Source organism: Siphateles boraxobius, unplaced genomic scaffold (assembly GCF_051911475.1).
Source record: "Siphateles boraxobius isolate OS27281-9 unplaced genomic scaffold, OSU_SipBor_1 130, whole genome shotgun sequence".
Taxonomy (NCBI): Eukaryota; Metazoa; Chordata; class Actinopteri; order Cypriniformes; family Leuciscidae; genus Siphateles; species Siphateles boraxobius.
Window position 1 is genome coordinate 17,993,144 of NW_027508734.1, and position 22,789 is coordinate 18,015,932.

Here is a 22,789-nt window from a genome sequence, read left to right on the forward strand (position 1 = left end):
AGGGTGACAGTATAATACATTTACAATATTTACTGTATATATTTTTCTCAACCGTATATGGTCATAATTATTAACATCCTAAAGTTATGATACATTCACATAAACCTGCACAACGCCATTAAATATATATACAGTATATATATACAAGGGTGTAACTTTGGTTTCGGAAGTGGGGGGGACAAAAAATGGGTCGTACACATTTCGTGCATTTACATACATTTAGGGACTATGGTGATACAAAATCCAGGAAATAAATTGATTATCAAAATCCAATCAAAAAGTTGATTTATAATGATAAATTCTGCCAAAAATAAAAGTAGGCTACTAAACTATGTATAACAAAAAGATGTCTCACTTTTTTATTGTTTAATAAGGGCCCGATTGCCAAGACTTGAGAGAATTATTTTATAAAGTCAAAAATGTTAAAATGAATGAAAAAATGCCCCCATGGAAAGGATCGGCAGCAATTTTCTTACGCATTTAATTTTCTCATTTACTCTTGACTTTCATTTAAGATTTTATTTAACTCATTTAAGACTGTTCTTGTGAGGATACAATTGACAAAACTGACATTTTGGCATAAATGTGTGTGTTATTATTCAAGCGCGAAAGAGAACTGGATTGAGAGAACTGGATTGTCCTGACGCACACGCACACGACGCACAGACAGCGCGCGAGAATCCATTTCTCTTTCGCGCTTGAATACCGATACATTGAATACCAGCGCGATACCTGCTCATTAGAACTTTCAGTGAGCTATTTTTAGATTGTGGATGTGGACGTTTAAAGTATGGTATGGACGCGACATACCTGGACACGTACACGCGCATCGGCACAGGCTATCTCCTGCTCCTCCGTGGCGATGATGGCGTGCGGATAAATAAATCATAAACAACGAACATGAAAGTGGGGGACTCACAAACGGGATTTTGAAAAGTGGGACATGTCATCCCCTGTCCCCATAGGAAATTACGCCCGTGTACATACACACACACACACACACACACACACACACACACACACACACACACACACACACACATAACCAAATTCACTCACTTCATTTTGTTCACTCCTTGCAGATATAGTGCTCTCAAATGCCATACACTATATAGGGATTAGTGAATGAGTCAACGAGTGAGCGGTTTCGGACACAGCTACTGTGTTGAACGTCTATGTTCGCAACTCTCATAACGGCTCTGGTTCGCACCTAGTAGATACCGTCAATTCAAGTTAAAAAACAAAGCGCGCGCTGTACTGTGATTGGTGGCTCGTTTGACCAGTTACGTTTTTATCCACTAATAAATAAAAAGGAACGACTGATTTTGAAAATGTAGTACAGTAAAAAGTAAGATATTTGACTTTAAAATGTAGTGGAGAAAAAGTAAAAGTCTCCCCAAATTTAAATTCTTTAGTAAAGTACAGATACGTAAAAAAGCTCATTAAGTACAGTAACGGATTACATTTACTTCGTTACTGTCCACCACTGAACCAAAGAGCAAATGGTTGGCTGGATCAAAGACAATAAAAGGTGCTGGAAATGTGCACGCTCCCACATGGCCAAAGACTGTGACCTAAAGAGGCCTTGCCACCTTTGCCAAGCCAAACACCTCTCCATACTCCGCAACATTAAACCAAAGGAAGGATGAGGTTACCAGTAAGAGCAATAGCCTGTATAACTCTACCACAGAAACTTTATACTTGGACCAACCTCGATGTGGTGGGAAAGTGTTTCTGAAAGTCGTGAAGGTTACCATCCATCACCAGCACAAAACTTTAGACACATTTGCTATGCTTGATGATGGCTCAGAGCAACCATTTTGCTCGCCCACAGCTGCACAACACCTCGGTTTAAAGGGCAGACCAGAGCAACTGAATTTACGGACAGTGCATCAGGACATTGCATGGTACTTCTGTGAACTTTAGCTTATCCACCCCAAGTAATTCAAGGAAAAAGTTCAACATTCAGGGGACTTTTACACATATAAATTTGGGCTAGCAGAATACAACTACCCGGTGAATACCCTGCAGGAAAGGTACAAACACCTCAGAGGGATACCAATACCAATACCTTTGATACTCTGGTCAAAGCTTATCCCCTACTGCTTATCGGTTCAGATCATACTGAGCTCATAACCCCAATTGAGCCAGTGCGATTGGGCCCACCTGGGGGCCCAGCCGCTGTCAGAACCCGTCTCGGCTGGACCTTGCAGGGCCCCTCCAAACATCTGCAGGATCAACTCTCAGTCTCACAGTGTCTGTTCACGTCTAATTTTTCACCATCTGCAGAACTGTTTCATCAAATTGAAAGGTTATGGCAGATGGACATCCTGCCTTATCGCAGTGAAAAGATGGTGATCCGGTCACAGCAAGACCAAGAAGCACTGAACATGCTGGAAACACAGACAGTGCGAGTGGAAGTGGACGGAATTGAACGATACGCCACTCCACTTTTGAGAGTTAAAACAATGCCTCTATTACATGCTCCAAAGGATGCTGTGATGGGCCACCTTCGTAACACTGAACGTCGGTTAGCTAAGGACCTGGCATTAGCTAACAAGTATCAAGAAGAGATCCAAAAACTGGAGAAAGCTGGTTATGCCACTAAAATACCACCTCAAAAGGCAGCCCAGTCTACAGAATCATGGTATCTGCCACACCATATTGTGAACTACAATGGGAAACACATAGTGGTATTCAACTGCTCGTACACCTTTAATGGGGACAATTTAAACAAGCAGTTATTACCTGGACCTACGCTGGGCCCCTCTCTCCTTGGAGTATTAATCCGCTTCAGAGAACATCGAGTAACCATCAGTGGAGACATAAAGGGAATGTTCCACCAGATTTGCTTGCTCTCCAAAGACAAACCCCTTCTAAGGTTCTTGTGGCGGGACCTAAAGCCTGGGAACCCACCAGACGTGTACGAGTGGCAGGTCCTTCCATTTGGAACAACCTGTAGCCCCTGTTGTGCGACATTTGCAGTGCAGCGACACATTTTCACCCATTGCCAGCAGGGTGATAAGATACGACAATCAGTTGAACGCTGCTTTTATGTTGACAACGGTTTACAGAGCACTGCATCCTCAGTTGAAGCCCGTGAGCTAATCGATGGATTAAGGTACTTACTGGCTTCAGGTCAAAGAGGCTAGATCAGTAAACACTGAGTTGTGGATTTCCCGCAGTCAATCAGACCCTCAAGAAATGACCCTGGGATTAAACTGGTATTGCGTACCAGACACCCTACATTACCGCTATCATCCTCTATCCTACCATGAGGTAACAACCACAGCCAAAATCCAAGTAAGACAATTGTGGGGGAAAGAACGAGAATGGGATGACCCCCTTCTTCCTTCTTTGCTGCTGCAGGCCTGGCAAAAATGGGAAGCAGAACTGGAACACCTACCACTAATCACTATACCCCGGTGTTATGTGTCAGCCACACTAGATGTCCCAGAGGTGGAACGAGAAATTCACATCTTCTGCGACGCCTCTGAGGCAGCCTATGGGTCAGTAGCATACCTCCGTACTGAACACCAAGGTCAATTTGAGTTGGCATTCGTCCATGCCAGATCCAGAGTATCTCCAAAAAGGCAACAATCAATACCTAGGCTATAAATATGCGCCGCCCTCACTGGAGCACAGTTAGCCAAGCTACTCCATAACGAGCTCTCAATGGAAATCAGGAACACATTCTTGTGGATTGACTCAACAACAGTAGTCACCTGGCTGAAATCAGAGTCCTGCAGATTCAAAGTTTTTGTAGGAACAAGAGTAACTGAGATGCAAGAACTTACTGAAGGTAATTGTTGGCGCTATGTAGATTCAGAAAGGAACGCTGCAGATGACATTACACATGGCAAAACCTTGCTTGAATTATCCCAACCCAATCGATGGTGTAAAGAGCCTGACTTCATCTACCTACCACCTGAATCATGGCCAGAAAGTCCTGCCATTGGACTGAATGAGGACCCTTCTGAGCTTCGTAAAGCAAAGTTTTGTGGCCTCACTTCGACTGATCCTGTAACACCACTGCCAGATGCGACCCAGTTCTCGACCTTTGAGGAACTCCTGGAAGCTACCTCTAGATCCATGCATGGGGCGGCGGGAAAAACAGGTGACCCAGGATCACCGGAGTACCAGCAAGCTGAAACAAACCTATTAAGGAAAGCCCAATTAGACAGTTTTCCAACAGAATATCAGGCTCTTACAACTGGCAAGCCAATCCCTTCATCTAGTCGTTTGCTCACATTGTCACCAGAGATAGACTAAATGACTGCACTCATCCGTGTAGGAGGACGACTACGTCAAGCTACCCACTTAAGTTACAATACTGTGGCATCCCATAGTCTTGGACCCGAAACACCCTATAACTCGCCTCCTCATTAAGCAGTACGACACCAAATTCTGTCATCCTGGTCCAGAAAGATATTACTGGATCCTCAGAGGGAGAGAAGCAATAAGGCGCCATCAACATTTCTGTGTCGAATGCCAAAGATGGAGAGCCAAACCTAATATACCAAAGATGGCAGAACTTCCTCCCACCAGAGCTCGCCTACTGAAACCAGCCTTCTTTTCCACAGGGGTAGATTGTTTTGGCCCATTCCAGGTAAAACGAGAAGGGAGCAATGAAAAGAGATGGGGAATAATTTTTAAGTGCATGACTACCCGCTGTGTCCACATAGATCTACTGAGTAACACGGATACAGACTCCTTTCTGATGGCTCTTAGGCGTATGGTTGCTCGACGTGGAACTCCTTCTGAAATCATGGCGGATCAAGGCACTAATTTTCGAGGAGGAGATAAAGAGCTACAGACAACTTTCACTTCCATGAGCCCACATCTCCAAACCCAATTAGCGAAACAAAAGATACAGCTCCGGTACAACCCCCCAAACGCCCCACATTTCGGGGGGAGGGGGGAGCGCGAGATCCGCTCAGTTAAGACTGCCCTACATACCATAGTATTGTCTCAAATCCTTACAGAGGAAGTCCTTCGAACATTCCTTACAGAGGTTAAGGCTATACTCAATGCAAAACCACTGGGGTATGTCTCTTCCGATGTAGCGGATTCAGATCCGGTGACCCTGAACTACCTGTTGATGGGGCGGGCAGGTGCATCACTACCACAAGTGATTTACCCAGAATCCGAAATTCTTAGTCGGAAAAGATGGCGGCAATCACAAGTATTGGCAGATCAGTTTTGGACAAGTTTTATTAAGAATTACTTGCCCACCCTGCAACCACTTCAAAAATGGATGAGTGAATGCAGCAACCTCACACCTGGGACTGTTGTTATGGTAGTAGACCACCAACTTCCTCGGGCTATGTGGCCTGTCGGCAAGGTAATAACCACATACCCTAGATCGGATGGCCGGGTCCGCTCCGCAAAGATCGAGGTAAAAAACAAGCACTACCATCGACCAGTGTCTCGTCTCATCACACTGCGTGCTATCGTAGATGATGACCCTGCAACAGACTAACAAAGTAAATGGAAAGTACATTTGCTAAGCAAATGTAGGGGCGGCTGTAGAAGAGGAGGTCTGCTGGAAAACTTTATTACCCATCCAATAAATATACCAACGAGCCGACATAGTGATCATGCCCCGATCACGTTGTCATACCCTGATCACGCTGACGGACAGCCAATCAAACTACAGCATTGACCGGGTGACTGTGCAGAACTTTTGAGTTTCGTCTTATCATTGAGCGATGGTTCGTGTGTTGTTTTCTTCCTAATTCCTGCCTGAGTTCTGTGCGTCAATGACGAAAAGTAAGTGTTTATTCACCTTGTATACTGCTGTTGTTGCTGCTGATCAATATTAGTCTCTGAGTTGTTTATATGTAAGATAAAGTGATGCACGGCCGCGTCTCCGCACAAGAAAATGTTTGTATAAACGGAAGCGTTTAAACAGAACACGTTTATTTGGAATAGAGCAATGCTATGCCATTGTGCCATAATTTCCGCCTAATAGAAATGTTAGTTTGGTTATGTGTATGATGAATCTGTCAAATCTTAATGTATTGACCTATTCATATGCATGTGTATTTGGTTCATGACGCTAACAAGTTTAAGGATGCACATAATTTATGTATATTGTGTTACAGTGTTTTGTACAGCTTTACATCTGTTATGTTATCTGGTAATTTACATGTGGTAATGTTATGTTATTCTGGACTCACTTAATTTACGTAATTAATTTCTCCTTTCCTTCTTTCCAGTGTATACCAGGTATTGGAAAGCTAACAAACTTCAATTAATTATGTAATATTTTAAAATATGTGATACGTGGATTTTAAATTGAATTGTTTATTTTTTTTCCTGCCGTCGAGAAATATACTCACTGAAATAACCATATTTGTCTCGAGAGCATCGGTTCCCGAGCAGACTGTGTGATACCCATAGGTGACCTAGGTTTACACTGGTGCATTTTCATTTTAAAACGAATAACTTTTGCTAAGGTTATGCCTGCCGTCCACACACTACTTCGACCCTCGAAAACGGAGACTGCCCCCGTCAGTCAAGACCTAGGCAAGACACACGCAACTTGACGCAACCCAGACTGACAGAACGTAAAAATAAACGTAAATTTAGGCTACTTTAGTTTTGTACACCTTGTCATGTTAATTATAATCAAATGCATTTTGTTTTATTGGCCACAATATTATCATTGACATTTGTTGGAGAAAAGCAATTTTGATTAATTTTGAAATAGGAATGAGTCTATTTTATTCTATAAACATTTTTCGAGTGGTTGGTAACGTTAAAGCGACTGAATGAATAATTCGTGGTCTTTCTTTATCTCCAAAGTATCCTATTTTTGAGATGGCGACATCAGTGAAAGTTACTTACATGGAAATAACCACAGTGACTCAGAATTTGGTTTTGTGTCTGCATTGTTCCTGATATGATGCGCACAGAGACGTGATTTCAACAGCTGTTTAAAATTTCCAGTGCGTCAGATCTATCGATATAGGTTCACAAAATGTTATAATAGGTTGTGCTGCCATCGCGTGGCTGGAGCTTTATTCGCCGTATTGCAATTGCACTAATTTTTTTTTTTTTTTTTTTTTGCAATTGCACTATTAGCATTAGCATCGTGAGTAAACAACCGGAGTAATGCAGTTGTTTTTCAGTATGCTTCCATTAAGTTGTTACATGATCGAACGTCTGGATAATGTATTGCATTAGAACTGCCATAATTATTTAGCTAAATATATTTAAAGCTCGTAAATCATTTAAAATGTCTAACATTATGCTGTTAACTTTATCTGTCAACGTATATCAAAATCACGGAAATACTCGGACAGTTCTGCATTATTTGCGGGATTCCAAAATACAAATGTTTTGAGTGTAGAAATTAGTTAAATTAGGTCATGAGCTGTATTCTTGAAATGAAAATTTCATCGCGTCGGCACAGGGCGCCGTGGCTTAGTTGGTTAAAGCGCCTGTCTAGTAAACAGGAGATCCTGGGTTCGAATCCCAGCGGTGCCTTTTCTTGTCTCTGTGTGGCAATTTTGTAGAATATAATGAAACATTCATTGGTTACTGTGCTGTGGCTATTCTTTTTGAACAAGTACCGTCTATCCGACATTATCAAAATATGTTATTCTGAAAAGACAATTGATTGGGTTGTGTATATTACTCTTCAATTCATGAAAACCATTTATTCTAATAAGACGAGATAATTACAACAAAACTCATACCTTTTATGTCTCATTTTTTACATCATTAAGCCCCTCAAACAACATCAAGTCTGAAATGTGTTCTTTTTAACTATATATCCTTACTAGGCTGTAGGTTGACTTCTTTTGCACATATGCTAGTGCTACAGAGGTTGAAAGTTTTGTAGCACAGGTCACACAATTGTTGCAAAAGTATAAAACGTCTATTACATCTCTGAAAATAACCACAAGTAGTGCAGTTCATCACTTAAACATGCATGTGACTGACAAAGGACATTAATGCTCCATAAAGGGCACACACACAATACAAACCTTCACAAGAAATGTTTTCAGACACAAAATGACTGCAGGAACATAACGCCTCTTGCTTAGCATTAAATCAATTTTGTTTATATAGCCGAATTTCACTAATCACAGTCCAAACAAACAACATGCATCAAATCTTTCCAAGTATTTCCTGGAACCTGCTTAAAAGGATAGTTCACCCCAAAATGAAAATTCTGTCATCATTTACTTGTCATTACAAATCTGTATTTTCTCCTGTGGAACACAAAGAAAGTTTTATTTTGAAAAATATATTGTGTGGACAAAAAAACATAACATATATTTTTTTATGTTACCACAAAAGAAAGTCATATATTTTTGGAATGATATAATGGTGATTTTATTTAATTTTTTTGGGTGCATCTATAAGCATTCCTTGATTACATGGCTTTAGATAATGACATTAATTATTTTAACATGCTATAATTGCATATTGTTTAATTTAATTTATGGTTTATTATTTAAAAGCAGCTTATTACAAACAAAAAGATTAGAAACTGAAAATATTTTGGCTCATGAAAATAAAAGTATGGTTAGATATTTTATAAAATAATTGATAAACATTAGTCAAAACATTGATTTATTTGTTAATATCCTAATTTTACTTGCTACACTGGCATATGCCTATTAGCACCTGAATGATGGTATATTTTTTGATCACAGCTTACATTTGTTTTTTAACAGCCAGAGGCTTCTGCAGCTGCTGGCCATGCAAATCATGCACCTTCCAGTCCATGTTTTCGAGGACAGTGTAGTTGTAGGTCTTGTAATTGAGCATGTCTCGGGCACGGAACACCTTGTTGGATTCGTACAAGTTGCTCCAATAGCACGGGAGGGGTTGGAATCCCCCCAGACGGGCAAGCTCGTCATTATAGGCCCACTGCTCAGAATCCAGTTTAAGGATATGGCGGGTGGCAATCCCACGGGCACGACGAGCGGCAATGTCCAACTCAATATCATTCTCCATTTCTTCACGTGAAGGCAGGGGGAAAGAACCATCCAACACTGACAGGACAAACTGAGACTGAGGGAAAAAGTGAGGAAACAAGAAAGAGGATATATTTTGAAATAAGAATTGAATAATAACTTGGTAACACTTTACAATAAGGTCTCATTAGTTACCAATAGTAAATGTAGAAATGAACATTACCTGAGACTAATAAATGTTTTATAAGTATTTTTCATTGTTAGTTCATGTTAAGTAATGCAGATAACCCTTGGGGCCAAGCAAAACATCACTTACTGATATAGATATTCTATCGCAAAGTGATAATGTCACTGATCACTATCTTATAAGGTGCGGACTGCATACTGCTGACATTTGCCATATGGCTCCGTGTTTTAAACCAGGTACAACTATTACCCTAACCACTCATTAAGAAACTACAACTAGAAATGAATATGGCAAATGAATAGACAAATTACAGACCCATTTCAAATCTTCCATTTATGTCTAAATACTAGAAAAAATTTTGTCTGCTCGATTGTACTCTTTATTGCAAAATAAATAATTAACTCTATAAAACATTCAGTCAGGATTCAGGCTCCATCATAGCACAGAAACTGCACTTGTTAAAATTACAAATGACTTCCTTCTAGCTTCTGACCAAGGCTACATCTAAATACTACTGTTTTACTAAGTGCTTGATTCAACACTGTAGATCACAACCTACTCTTCAGCCCTATTCGCCAAATCACAGAGATGCCGATTCGCACGGGACTAATATTATCACAGGACCTCTGTGTTCGGCAAAATATAGTAGGTAATTTGCAGGGGATTTTTTACTTTACAAATTACAGACATGGCTGATTCGCACGGGATTAAGATCTCAGACAAACTCCCCAATTATTACAAATGACTAGAGGTCATCAGGTGATACTTATTCTGTGCGAATAGGGCTTTAGATTACAAAATTACACTGGTATTCAGGGGCAGCCATTAAGGTGGTTTATAGCACCGTTTATAGTATCTGATGGTTACCATTTTGTTTATTTAAACAGGAAATTATCCAAGTTATTGTCAGTAAATTATGGAGTGCCGCAAGGATCTGTTTTAGGCCCTAAGCTATTTTCAGTATACATGCTGTCCCTAGTAGTAGTAGTATCCTTTTATTCAGACTCATGGTCCATCCATACCATAGACTGTAAAAAATAGATCCATACAAATAAAATACAATAATACAAATACAAATACACGACACAAAGTTACAAATGACTCGTTTTTAAAAGACACTTATACCAGTGTTCCCAAAACTGAGACATGCAGCGTGTGGCACTGTACCTAACATTCACCAGCACCACAACAACTTGATTTACAGAATCATTCAATCGACAAATGAACCTGAACATCGCTTTTCGCAGGACAGACTGCAGTGTGTCCACTCTGGTGCTCACAAACAACTCACTCGCACAAGTTGATCTGGGCTTTTTTAGTAACATCCTCAGAGCGTCATTGAATGCTACTTGCAATTTCTGAAGACTAGCATTTCTATAGTTCAGCCACAGATGTGCAGTGTACAAAGGCGAACAGTATGCTTTAAATAGGGTCAACTTGACTCCAGCAGTGCAGCAACCAAATTTGCGTACCAGAACATTTGCCAGCACATACAGCATACGGCACTGACGATTAATGTCATTGTCATCTGTAAGCTGATCTGTAATCAGATGACCAAGATATTTCAGTTTACTGCAGATATTAAGAACATAACCTGCGAGCCTAAAAACAGGAAATGTTAAATGTCTGTCTTCTGCGGTTCTGCAGATCATGATAACACTTTTGGAGTCATTGTACTTTACATCATGTTCTTCCCCAAACGCAGAACATATGCTAAGAAGATGCTGCAGTCCAGCTGAGCTCGGGCTAAAAATCACACAATCATCTGCATACATAAGACGGTTTATCACTGTACTACCGACCATACAGCCAGTTTTACCTCGGTTTAATTTATATGATAAATCATTCATGTAAAAATGGAATAAAATGGGGGATAAGATGTTCCCTTAGCTTACTCCATTACTGATATGAAAGGGAGCCGACATACAGCTGTCCCATTTCACTTGCATGGTCTGTTGGGCATACCAATATGATAGGATTCTGACAATGTATTTAGGGACTCCTGCTGCATCCAATTTTTTAAATAATTTCCAATGATTCCCCCGTTTGAATGCCTTAGATGCATCTAAAAAACTTATAAAAACAGTTGAGTTTTTTCTCTTATAGTTGCTTAGTAGTTCCTTCAGGACATATATGCACATATCCGTACCATGCTTCGGTTTAAAACCAAATTGATTATCTGCAGAGGTAATTAATTCATTAATCCTCTCAAGGAGAATTAATTCCACAACTTTTGATAATATATTAGCTAAGGCGATGGGTCTATAGTTGTCTGAGGAACCCACTTTTCCTGCTTTATCCTTAATCACAGGAAACATCACAGACATCATTGAGTCTGCAAGAAAGCCATGGATCATGAAGGCAGTAAAGCCTAGTGCAAGAAGTGTATATAGCCTTATGCTTGCATTTTTTAGATGTTCAGCCGAGATAGAATCCAGGCCAGTTGATTTATTAACGGCTAAGTTCCTAATAGCTTTAGAGACCTCATGAAATTTGATTGTATCTACATTGTCAATATTATCTACTTTAAAACATTTAGTCTGTACACACTTAAACAATTTTCTATAATGCATTCGCCAGAGCTCAGCAATATCATTTGCACCAGGGACTCCATCAACTGAACATGGTAGTGAGGGTTTGCAGTTATTTGTACGTTTCACCTCTTTCCAGAAATCAAATTTGTGTTGTCTAAAAGTTTCTTGGCCATAGCTTCTGCCCTCAGACGCTGCTCATTTTTACTAATGAAACGTATTGCATATTTACATTTTGCATTTGTGCTCTTCTTATATTCAAAAATAGGTCCCTGTCTTGGTTTACCAGCCACTGCCCAAGATCTAGTAGCTTCACGAGCCTCAGCATAGAATTCAGCCACATATGCATTCCAGCCAGGCCGAGTTTTTCCTCCCTTTTTATGCTTAAGAAGAGACTTACTAGCTTCAAGTTAAGCAGAGACAATTGCAGTATACATAGCAGAGATATCTATGATATGTTCACTGTTTGTGCAATTACCATTTTTGCACATGAGTGCCTCTCTAGGGAGATATATATTATTCAATAATTGATCAGTATGTTCATAGTACAAAGATATTTCTTCACATGTAAGAGAGGACCAGTCCAAAAAACATGATTGGAGTTATTTTCACACTTTATAGTTGACGGTATGTACTCAGACCTGATCACCATTTTTACAGGAATGTGATCAGAAGTGGATACATCGTATAAAATTTCCATATGTGCCAGGGATGCGTGAGCATCAGCTGTAGTGAGGCAATGGGTTAGCCAGGACGTGGTGTGCCAGGCCTCACTTATATGTGTGTAGCTATCAACAGGCAGGAGCTCTCTGCTGGACAGTATTAAATTATTATCGGTACATAAGTTATTTAAATGTTTAGCAAACACTGACTTGTTGTCTGAGATGTCTGCATTCATATCCCCAACGATAAAGATATTTGAAAAACACTCATTTTGTAAATAGGAACTAATAAAAGCAACCTTATTTACATAATCTCCTTTATTTTGCTGGCATTCATATGGAGTATAAATATTTAAAATAATAAATTCCCTATCACACTGTGTCAGACATATAGCAATACACCAGTCCACACCAAGCCTAACTACATTAATCGCTGAGTCCAGCTTTTTATTCCACAGAATTGCCACACCTCCTGGAATTCTGCCTCTTTGTATTCCCAAACTGAGGTCAGTGGTAGACTCTCCAGCACCGTGAAAGCTGTCACTGAGTTCAGGCCCGTTAAATCCTGCATTGCAAGAAATGTTTCCTGTAGGCACAGAATATCATTGGCTCCAGCAACTGATCAACAATAAAACGGCGAGCTTTTTTCTCAGCACTCTGACCCAAGCACAGGCCACGGCAGTTTTATGATAGGACGTGTATATCCATAGCGACATCATACTTTGGCACTCGTGCAATTATCAGGCATACACGTATTGGCAGAAGGTAGAGTAGCCGCTTTAATGTTAGCACCCACTGTTCCAGCTCTCCGTGGTTCATAGTAGCGCCGTACATATGCTCCCTCTGGCCATAGTTCCGGGTTATACATATCACCAGCATCTTTGCATTCAGCAGCTATTTTAAATGATGCGTATCTGCTGTTTACAGTATCAATCCTTTCGCATGATACTTCATGCCCAAGTTTATGCATAAGATGAGCGCGCAATACTTCAACATCTACATCAGGTGAAAACCTACTGGCGAAGACACTCACCCTTTTTGTTGTTATCATCTTGATGTCTCTTGCCGCACCAGTGCCCACAACAATTTTTGCTGCCCTCCGTTCCAACACAGATTTGCCAATTCGTACTCCCTTTTGGGACTGTGCGCTTCTGTCGCCCCCTTTTTACAACCTGGTTTCACTTGGGTAAACCAGGCGACAGCCTCGTCAACCCAGGGCTAGCTGCTGGCATAATACTCTCCATTGCTTGAAGCACGGGTCTTGGAGCCTCTCCTCGGCGTCTGTCACCTGTTGTTTCAGGCACCTCCGCCAAACCATCCGCGTCACCGACATCCGTATAGTGAGTAGTGTACGTGGTGCTTGCATTCTCCACCCAGCTCACCGGCACATCAAAGCCCGTAACACCGTGGGCAGCGTTCTGCTCGAGGGCACAAACCCGGCGGCTCACGTCCGCCGCGACTGCACTCAAACCTTCACCTGTTTCAGATTGTCGGTGCATCGCATGTTTCAAGACGGATACATCAGCATGTAGCTGCTCAACTTTCCGAAGAAGGCCACAGACGTCTATGTTGGAAAAAGTCACAGGTGGCAGCTCGTCCAAATAATATGATACAAATTTTGGTATATTGTCCCTACATTCATGAAGGACTTTAAGACAGCTCTTGATAATATTGGCGTCTTTCTGTGCTCCTTTGTGAGAGATATTCCGTTGAGTAGTGGAACAAAGTTCAAACAGCATTTTCTTTGAAGCCTCAATCCAATCTGATCCGAGGTGGTTTGCAGCTAAAATGACTATTTAATCCTGACTTAAAGTTCTCAATTTTATCGAAAGGAAGTGTAAAAGTTCATCTTCAACTATAACTTTGCCATCAATGGTCTTATATTTTTCTGGTTTAAGACGAGCTCTGGCAAACCCAGGAGCACTTGTTGCAGTAACATCTGCTATCTTGGAAAAACTATCTTGGAATAACTAACTACCTAGGTATTAGTATTTACTGTTATGCTGATGATGCTCAAGTTATATTTCATCACGACCTGATAAAATCTCTAAACTATCCAAGTTGACAGAGTGTGTAAAAGATATAAAATATTGGATGATCAGTCATTTTTTTATATTAAATTCAGATAAGACTAAGGTATTATTTATTGGACCAAAAACCTGTACACATAATCTCTTAAAATACAATTTGCATCTGGAAGGCTGTACTGTTACTTCATCCCTTCATACTGAGTCTACATCCTCTGCTTTGCTTTGCTTCAGAAGGCCTTTATTAACCCCCTGGAGCCGTATTGATTTCTTTTATGATGGATGGAAGTGCTTTTTTGGGCTTCAAACTAAAATTTTAACATTCACTGCCATTATAAACCTTGAAAGAGCCAGGATATTTTTTTAATATAACTCCGATTGTGTTTGGCTGAAAGAAGAAAACACATTTGGCTCCTAAACTCTGGAATAGCCTTCCTGATAATATTTGGGACTCAGACTCACCCTCCCAGTTTAAAATCACATACCGTTAGCCAAAAATTCTCATTATGCATCTCATAACCTTGTACTCCAGTTATATCAGATCAAATTATGACTATGTATTGATTGAAACGTTACGAAAAGCATTTACAAAGATTTCAGATGACCTAACACCTGTGGAGATGACGCCAACTCTTAATCAACATGCACCACTGCCAAAATTTCTATATATTATAATCATTACAATCATAATTGCTTTAATGAGCTCATTGTTTCTGACTAAATGAATTACAGAAATACCTGTCACACATATTCCCTCAAACAAAAAGTATCCTTCGCAACTAACCTGAATATGGAAATGTGGGAAGGGGCATATAGCTCTGCAGATGCCCACTATAAAGAGTGATGGATAGGCCGGAGGTATTAGGAACTTATAGAGAGGCCAGACGAGGTGCTCCTGCACTTTTACACCCACTTTCTCATCCAGGAATGGGAAGGTGAAGTTGTAGCCTGTACAAAACAGAAACACCTCTGGCTTGGCCCTCTCCCCATCCTTGAACTCTAGAGTCCCATCATCTAGCACAGAGGTTACTGGAGGAGCCTGCTGGACTCCTGGAGGAAGGGAGCAGGTCAAAGGCCGCTGTCCATGACTCAGGATCACCTGGAGGCAAATAATGCGTAAATAAAGGTAAATATGCTAAGAATTTCCAGATAAAATACTTTGGATGTTTGGATTAAGCACACAAACATCTAAAAAAGCAAAAGAACAAGTTGTGTTCCGAACACAACAAACTAGTTCATAGGAGGCAAATGACAAATGAAAACGTGTTCTAAAACCAGATAAAAATATCAAACATGTTTGATAACCTCCGACTGGATGGAATCAAAATCTGTGCCCATCATACACTACACTTTTCTGAGAAATCTGTAAATTACGACTGCCCCAAAATTTAGCTGACTGGCTGATTTTCAGGAAATAATGTTGACTTGTCGAGACTGCAAATCGGGGCAAAATTCATGTAGTATTTTCCAGACTTAAGTCAAATCTGTATCATTACAAAATAGCTAAACAATTTAACACTGTGAAGGACCTTAGCATTAACACTGGAGAGCTCCATGGCAATATCAAGCCCAGAGAGACCCGCTCCGAGCAGCACCACTGACTTTCCCGCCAAAGGTTCAGCACTACGGTAATCATGACTGTGCATCAGCGTCCCTAAAAAAGAAACATTTGGAAAAAATATATATATATATTTTTAAAGTTGTATAAACTAAACTAAATAGTTAATTCCCATGCCCAACTTGCACACGTTGCTAATTAAAAATATTTTAGTTATTATGCAATTTTAACATCATTAGAAACATAATGGTATACCCTCCAATTTCTAATGAAATTAATGCACTGATAAATGTGAAGTAATATAATGATTAACCAAAACTGGGTCTAGTCTCTAATCAAAGCCACGGTTATATCTAAAGCATTTCTCAGTAGACCCCATGCTGATAAACTGATAACATGTTGCAACAGCAAAGGGCGCTTTAGGCATTTGCAAGTCCAAACACATTTTCAAAGGTGTTTTGTTGCTAAAAACACACTGGTTTCCAAGACATCAGATTCTTTTGATTCACTTAGCAAAAGTAAAAACGTATTATGTAATGTAAGGAATGGAAAACCTTTGAATTTTTCTAGTCCAGGTATTGCAGGGATGTAGGAGTCATAGAAATGTCTGAAATAGACAAACAAAATTTAATTTGTAAGACTCAATTTGTAATCATTTTCTCACCTGATTACATAACCACATCTTAAATGGGAAAATTGACACAGACTTATATAAGTAAAAGAGAAATACAGTTTCATTGCATCATTAGTTACTGTTTAATCCTCTGTACCCAATGGCCCTATTGATTTGGACATACATTTGAACTATGTTGCACATTGGAAGGTTTTGCAGCCATGGATCACTCATTTGGCTGTGCACTTACCCATTACACACAATAACAGCATCATATTGCTCTGTAGTGGATTTGCTGTGGTCTATGCCATCATTGGATGTGACATTCCAAGCCAACCCATTCCACCCACCCTTCACATCTACTGGAGTCACTGAGGCCACTGAGGTGCCAAACTTGGTGGAAGAGAGGAATACACCTATCAGTACTTTTTTTTTAGATCAAGACTGATGGTTATTAAGCAAATAAATGAATCACCAACATTCAGTCCTTTGAAAAGGTGGCTGTTAAATCTCTAGTTGTTTTCCACAATTCTATAGACTGATCATAAATGTACAGTAAAGATAAGGTATGTGATTTCTGACAGGACTGACTGGTCATAAACAGTGAAATTAATGATTATCTGTCGAACTATGCAAGGAGCAAGAATTGACCTGACATGTTGAACATGAACAAAGAGGCGTGAGTATTTGAAAATGTAAGAAATGGGCTAAATGTATTTTTCACCTGTATGTGGTCCCACAGGCGAAAATGATCACAGTACTGCTCAAGGTACTTCCGTACCTCAGTGTGATGGACAAAAGAGGGGAGATGCTTTTCAAAAGGAAAGTCAGGGAACGACATCACCTCTTTGGGAATATTGGTTCTATGGTGTGAGGAGAATACATGGCAACACATTATAATAGTACAATACAGCTTTATATACTTAAAATATATCACAGGCTAGTGATACGAGCTTAAAAAGAAAGACATAAATCACAGAATATAATAAAATAAAAATGGTGGATTTACATTACATTTCAATAAGAAAAAAACAATCAGTATCATGACTTAGTATAATTTGCTTACAATACTGATTGATAGATTTTAATTTCCTATGGGTCTGCAATCCATACACTGCAATGTAATAAATATATTTGATTTCAGTTACATAGCACCATAAAAGAATAACCACTGGCACTGATAAATTCACCTGAGGTCCCTGTACATGCTGCTGTGAATCGGTAAGCCATTGTCGTAACACCCCACTCTTTCCTCATAGACCCATGTTCCTCCAATGTTCTTTGTGCTCTCGTAAACCATAGGAGGCGCGAAAGTGTCCGGGCGGGAGAGGAGATGGCGGGCCGCGCAGAGTCCCGCACCACCGGCCCCAATAACAGCGACGCGCAGCTTCCCAAAGCCGGCCATCGTTATGCAAAATGCGGGTATGAACTAGGAAGTAGACACCTGACAAAATAGACCCAGATGCCTTGGTGAAACCAAGATGGAAAACATGTCCAGTTCACAATGATTTAGATGATCTGCTTACTGGTAATCTACAGCTGTCCTCGGGTAATCAGTACTGGGGTCTGACTCAGTCTGTCAAAGCGAATGTGAAATGCTCGTCTAATTATATCGAAGACGTGTTGGAATCTTTCCAGCTACCCCATCAATCAAATTAACCCTTCGTGTTGTGGTGCCACATTTTCATTACAAATTGACTTAAACCCTTAAAAACTTAGATAATAATTAAAGATAGCTGTATGTGTGTCTGTATTTTAAATACGCCATAGTTTTAATTAAATCTAGGGAGAAAATAAGTTACGTGGACAAAGTGAACACTTATTTCCAAATGTAAGTTACATGCATGATCATAAACAGCAACGAGTTATATCGAAAGGAATTCTGAGGTAACTTTCATTTATCAGTAATTGTTCAAAACTTTAAATATGAATTACAGTGTGCTTGATAAGTTTGTAACCTGCAAAATTTATTTTCAGTATTCCACCAATCCACACTTGTAGCATTGATTGTTACGATCATGTGTCGTTTGTTGTTGGATTCCGCGTTTTCTTTTTAAAATACTACCATACTAAACAACACTTTTCTGACACTTTTCTCCAATTTTCACTCCCTCAAAACAATAAATTTTCCGCTGCGAGCAGGGTTCGAACCTGCGCGGGGAGACCCCATTGGATTTCAAGTCCAACGCCTTAACCACTCGGCCATCGCAGCGCCAGGTCTAACGTGTACAACTTCATGATTCGTTGTTGAAAACGAACTGTATTTTTATTTTGTGAAATTAAGAAAATAACTTTAATTAAATTGCAAAGGCCTCCCGCAAATGAAAACGTAACACAACCTAGCTTAAACTAGCCTTTACTAACCAAACTGCAAGCCGATGTTAGTGTCTTCTTTTTTTTGATTAACTATTTTTTTGCACATCGATCATAAAAATAATTTATCGTTTGTATTTAGAGTTAATTAATTTACGCAATTAATCGTACCTTGAATATATGCCTAGGGCCAGGGGACAAACTTGGCTTCATCGGACCTCCAGCAAAGACAGGCAACTGGCCTGGCCTACTTTCCCGTTTTAAACAGACATCACATGGTTGTTTTGGTTGCCAGATGCCCTTCCCCATTAATCTTTTTTGGGTGCAATTAATAAATCAATAAGCATTTTTGTTTCAATACAATAAACTAGGCTACTAATTGTAACTAAATCATTTGCTTTTCTGTAAGCTTTATTAGTATGGTGTTTCTTGAGTTTGTCTTTTAATACCACTTTCTTAATTAAACGCGTTAATATTCTGTGCTCGCCAGCTTTTCTGTAGGCTACATAGTATGCATTATTAGTATGGTGTTTGAGTTTGGGATCAGTGAGTTAATATAGAGTTTATTTATTTTTTCAGTCTAATTAAACCATAGCGTTTCAGAACGTTCCCCAGGACGCGGGTTTCGTGACATGTCCGTTTCAGTCAGAACTGTTTCAAAAATAGTTATCTGCATGATGCCTGCTGCCTTTGGGCTAAGTAAGTGATGTTGAATTTAAATGTCATGTAAAATAAAGACATGTTATGTTACATTGTGATGTAATGGTGTTTTCTGGAAGGGATTAAAGATCAAATAATTTTTATCAGCTGAAAGGCAGAATGCAAATATTTTTATTAAGTTAGATAAACATTATATATCATGTTATGTTTTAGTGTTGTTAACATCCCACATTGTCCCTAACAAACTTATAATCGTACCACATTTGGTTTTTCGTCCACAGTTTTTGTGAAAGAAAGTTTGGCACGTGTGTTTGCGGAAAGTGTTTTTGTTATTGCAAGAAGTAAAGGCTGCTATGTATAATTATTGCAAGTAGATTAACCTTGACTGGTAGATTGTTTTTTTCTCTATGGGTTTTCCCCAAATATAGGTCTCTGCAGGACAGTAATAGGAGTTACCAGATCAGTGGGCGAGGCCATAAACAGAGGGGCGTTTTCGACCGCGTTACCTGATTTGCCCATGTCACAGTGAGGGTAGGTTTAGGTCAGGTGAAAGGCATCATTTTCATTGCATGATTTATAAACTCCCACCAGTTTGCAAACACCCACAAATTGAGAAACACCCAGTTTTGTTCTGCAGAGACCCCATACTCGGTTTTCTACACAGAATTTGTACTTCAGTGTACGAAAGTAGCATGGATGCATGGAAACATGCATGGATGTTTCAGCCAACGTCTATGGGGGTAGAATTGTTCCATTATTCCAAATAAATAGATTATGATCACAAATAAATGTAAAGAGATTCACAAAAATAACGGCTTTCCAGGTGGCTGAGGAGCACAGCTCTGTGAGACAGTATTTCCGACTCTGATTGTGCTAGAACCAGCCAATGGTCCAGATAGTTCAGAATTCGCATGCCCTGATTTCTCAAGGGGGCGAGTGCCGCGTCCATGCACTTCGTGAATGTGCGGGGTGCTAAGGACAGACCGAACGGCAGGACGGTGTACTGATAAACCTGACCGTCGAAGCCGAATCTCAAGAATGGCCTGTGACGGGGTATTATCTGAATCTGAAAATAGGCATCTTTCAGATCGAGAGATATAAACCAGTCTCTCAGGCGAACGTGCGCGAGGAGTTGTCTGGTTGTAATCATTTTGAACGGTCTTATCATAAGAGCTTTGTTCAAATGTCTCAGATCTAGTATGGGTCTGAGGCCCCCATCCTTCTTGGGCATGAGAAAATAACGGCTGTAAAAGCCTGACTCGCTCAGAGAAGGCGGCACCGGTTCTATGGCCCTTTTGCACAGCAGTTTTGCTATTTCTGAGCGAAGTAGATGTGCTACTTCCGCATTCACTGTCGTCGCGGTCCGTGCTCGAAAGGGTGGGGGGCGGTGAGCGAACTGTAACGCATAGCCCTGCTTTATTGTGCTTAGCACCCATTCTGATACCCCTGGAATCGCTTCCCATGCTTTTATAAGTGCAGCTAGGGGCAGAATGACATCCGGGTTCTGATCGCCGCGCTGTGCGGGCTCGAGAAACTGGATCGGAGGAATGAGCGCGGCGCACGCGCTCTCTGTGCTTGAATGGGGCGGCTCGCTGACAGTGACAGCAGGCTGATTCATGTGTGGCGTCCCGATAGCTGTGAATGGGGAGCGCTTTACAATCACATTGTGATGCGCGAGCGGCGCCGTGGGCGGCGTGTATGTTAGTAAGCTTGGGCGCTCGTGAGCGGGCACGGGACTTACATTCATAGCTTGACCGGTATGCGGTTGCACTTTGTGACGCGTGTCTAACGCCGTGGGCGAAGTGCATGTTAGTAAGGGTGAGCGCTTGTAAGTGGGCACGAGACTTACGTTCATATTCTGACTCATGTAAGGCTGCACTTCGTGGTGCGCGCGTGAGGATGTACGTAGAGGATGTAGTCCTGCAGGCTTTAGACGGCAAAGCAGGCTTTGAGCGCCATCTCTCGGAGGGCGGGCAAAGATGTGCAGCAATCGCTTCCTCAACCCTGGGGATCAAGCTGTATCCCTTCTCGGCTTTGCCGTCCACTTGGGAGAGCGACGCAGAGACAGAGGATTGGAGCCTCGCGGAGAATGGAGCATTCCACGATTTTGAGAGTTCAGCTGCGCGTCGGTATAGGGCGGCGGAGAAGGCGAGGCTCGAGGGAGGGACTCCGGCTAGCGTGTCGTGGCGGCCGCAGGCTCCGGGGGTCTTTGGGAACGGCGCTTCTTCCTGCGCGGTCCCACAAAGGGCCGAGTGACAGCTTCAGTTTTGCAAGCTTCGAGTCGAGCCCGCAGGGTTGACATCGGAAGCTCTTCACAGTGATACTTCTGATACCCCTGGAATCGCTTCCCATGCTTTTATAAGTGCAGCTAGGGGCAGAATGACCTCCGGGTTCTGATCGCCGCGCTGTGCGGGCTCGAGAAACTGGATCGGAGGAATGAGCGCGGTGCGCGCGCTCTCTGTGCTTGAATGGGGCGGCTCACTGACAGTGACAGCAGGCTGATTCATGTGTGGCGTCCCGATAGCTGTGAATGGGGAGCGCTTTACAATCACATTGTGATGCGCGAGCGGCGCCGTGGGCGGCGTGTATGTTAGTAAGCTTGGGCGCTCGTGAGCGGGCACGGGACTTACATTCATAGCTTAACCGGTATGCGGCTGCACTTTGTGACGCGTGTCTAACGCCGTGGGCGAAGTGCATGTTAGTAAGGGTGAGCGCTTGTAAGTGGACACGAGACTTCCGTTCATATTCTGACTCATGTAAGGCTGCACTTCGTGGTGCGCGCGCGGCGCTGTGTGCGAAGTGCTTGTTAGTAAGCGTGAGCGCTTGCGAGCGGGCACGAGACTTACATCCACAACCTGATTGATATGAGTCTGCAGTTTGTGAAGCGCGTGACTTGGCCGTGTAATAGAGCGGGCAGATAGTAGATGTGGGCATGGGCACGTGGGCACATCTCCTGCAGCTGACACTCGAGCGGCATTTGCCAGCTTTATGAGAGTGGGCTCTGCGGGTGACACGGGGATTGCTGTGTTTGTGTGTAGGGGTGAGCACTGTGGTGTGGGCACTTTTTCTACACTTAAAACACCGTCGGCGTGAGCCGGATAACCAGACATTATGCTCTTTCTGAGATTTCTCTGGTTCGCGGTAAAGACGGCGGTTGTGTGCAGGCGAGCGGGTTGTGTTACCGACTCGTTTGCTGCTAAATAACTGAACTTCAGAAAAACGGTTGACGATTCTGATCACTGCAGGGCCTAATAGACCAGAGTGGGAGAGAGGAGCGTCGAGGAAGGCAGACCGCTCAGACT

The 22,789-nt window shown here is 41.4% G+C and overlaps 1 protein-coding gene and 2 non-coding genes across 4 annotated transcripts; 1 reads left to right on the forward strand and 2 right to left on the reverse strand.

Moving 5' to 3' along the window:
* The first annotated feature begins 7,420 nt into the window (after positions 1-7,420).
* trnat-agu (transfer RNA threonine (anticodon AGU)) lies at positions 7,421-7,494 on the forward strand. The gene has a single exon. It is a non-coding gene; the product is annotated as a tRNA-Thr (tRNA).
* An 830-nt stretch (positions 7,495-8,324) lies between these two features.
* On the reverse strand, positions 8,325-19,104 carry LOC143737207 (uncharacterized). Of its 2 annotated transcripts, none has more exons than XM_077228278.1 (8): positions 18,999-19,104; positions 17,705-17,958; positions 17,239-17,377; positions 16,765-16,907; positions 16,456-16,508; positions 15,873-15,997; positions 15,128-15,442; positions 8,325-9,033 (listed from the first exon to the last, which is right to left on the reverse strand). In XM_077228278.1, the coding sequence occupies exons 2-8, from the start codon at positions 17,917-17,919 to the stop codon at positions 8,674-8,676; spliced, it is 1,350 nt and encodes a 449-aa protein (XP_077084393.1). In that variant the 5' UTR covers positions 17,920-17,958; positions 18,999-19,104; the 3' UTR covers positions 8,325-8,673. The 2 variants fall into 2 exon arrangements, with proteins under 2 accessions (XP_077084393.1, XP_077084395.1); XM_077228280.1 differs by having other exon boundaries at positions 18,041-19,071.
* Positions 18,645-18,726, reverse strand: trnas-uga (transfer RNA serine (anticodon UGA)). Its single transcript has one exon. It is a non-coding gene; the product is annotated as a tRNA-Ser (tRNA).
* Positions 19,105-22,789: the final 3,685 nt, after the last annotated feature.

Coding starts and splice junctions, on each gene's coding strand:
- LOC143737207 (XM_077228278.1), bottom strand. CDS start 17,919: ATGGCCGGCTTTGGGAAGCTGCGCGTCGCTGTTATTGGGGCCGGTGGT. Junction 17,378..17,704: donor AGCATGTACAGGGACCTCAG/GTGAATTTATCA, acceptor CTCACACCATAG/AACCAATATTCCCAAAGAGG. Junction 16,509..16,764: donor GCTGTTATTGTGTGTAATGG/GTAAGTGCACAG, acceptor TGTCTATTTCAG/ACATTTCTATGACTCCTACA.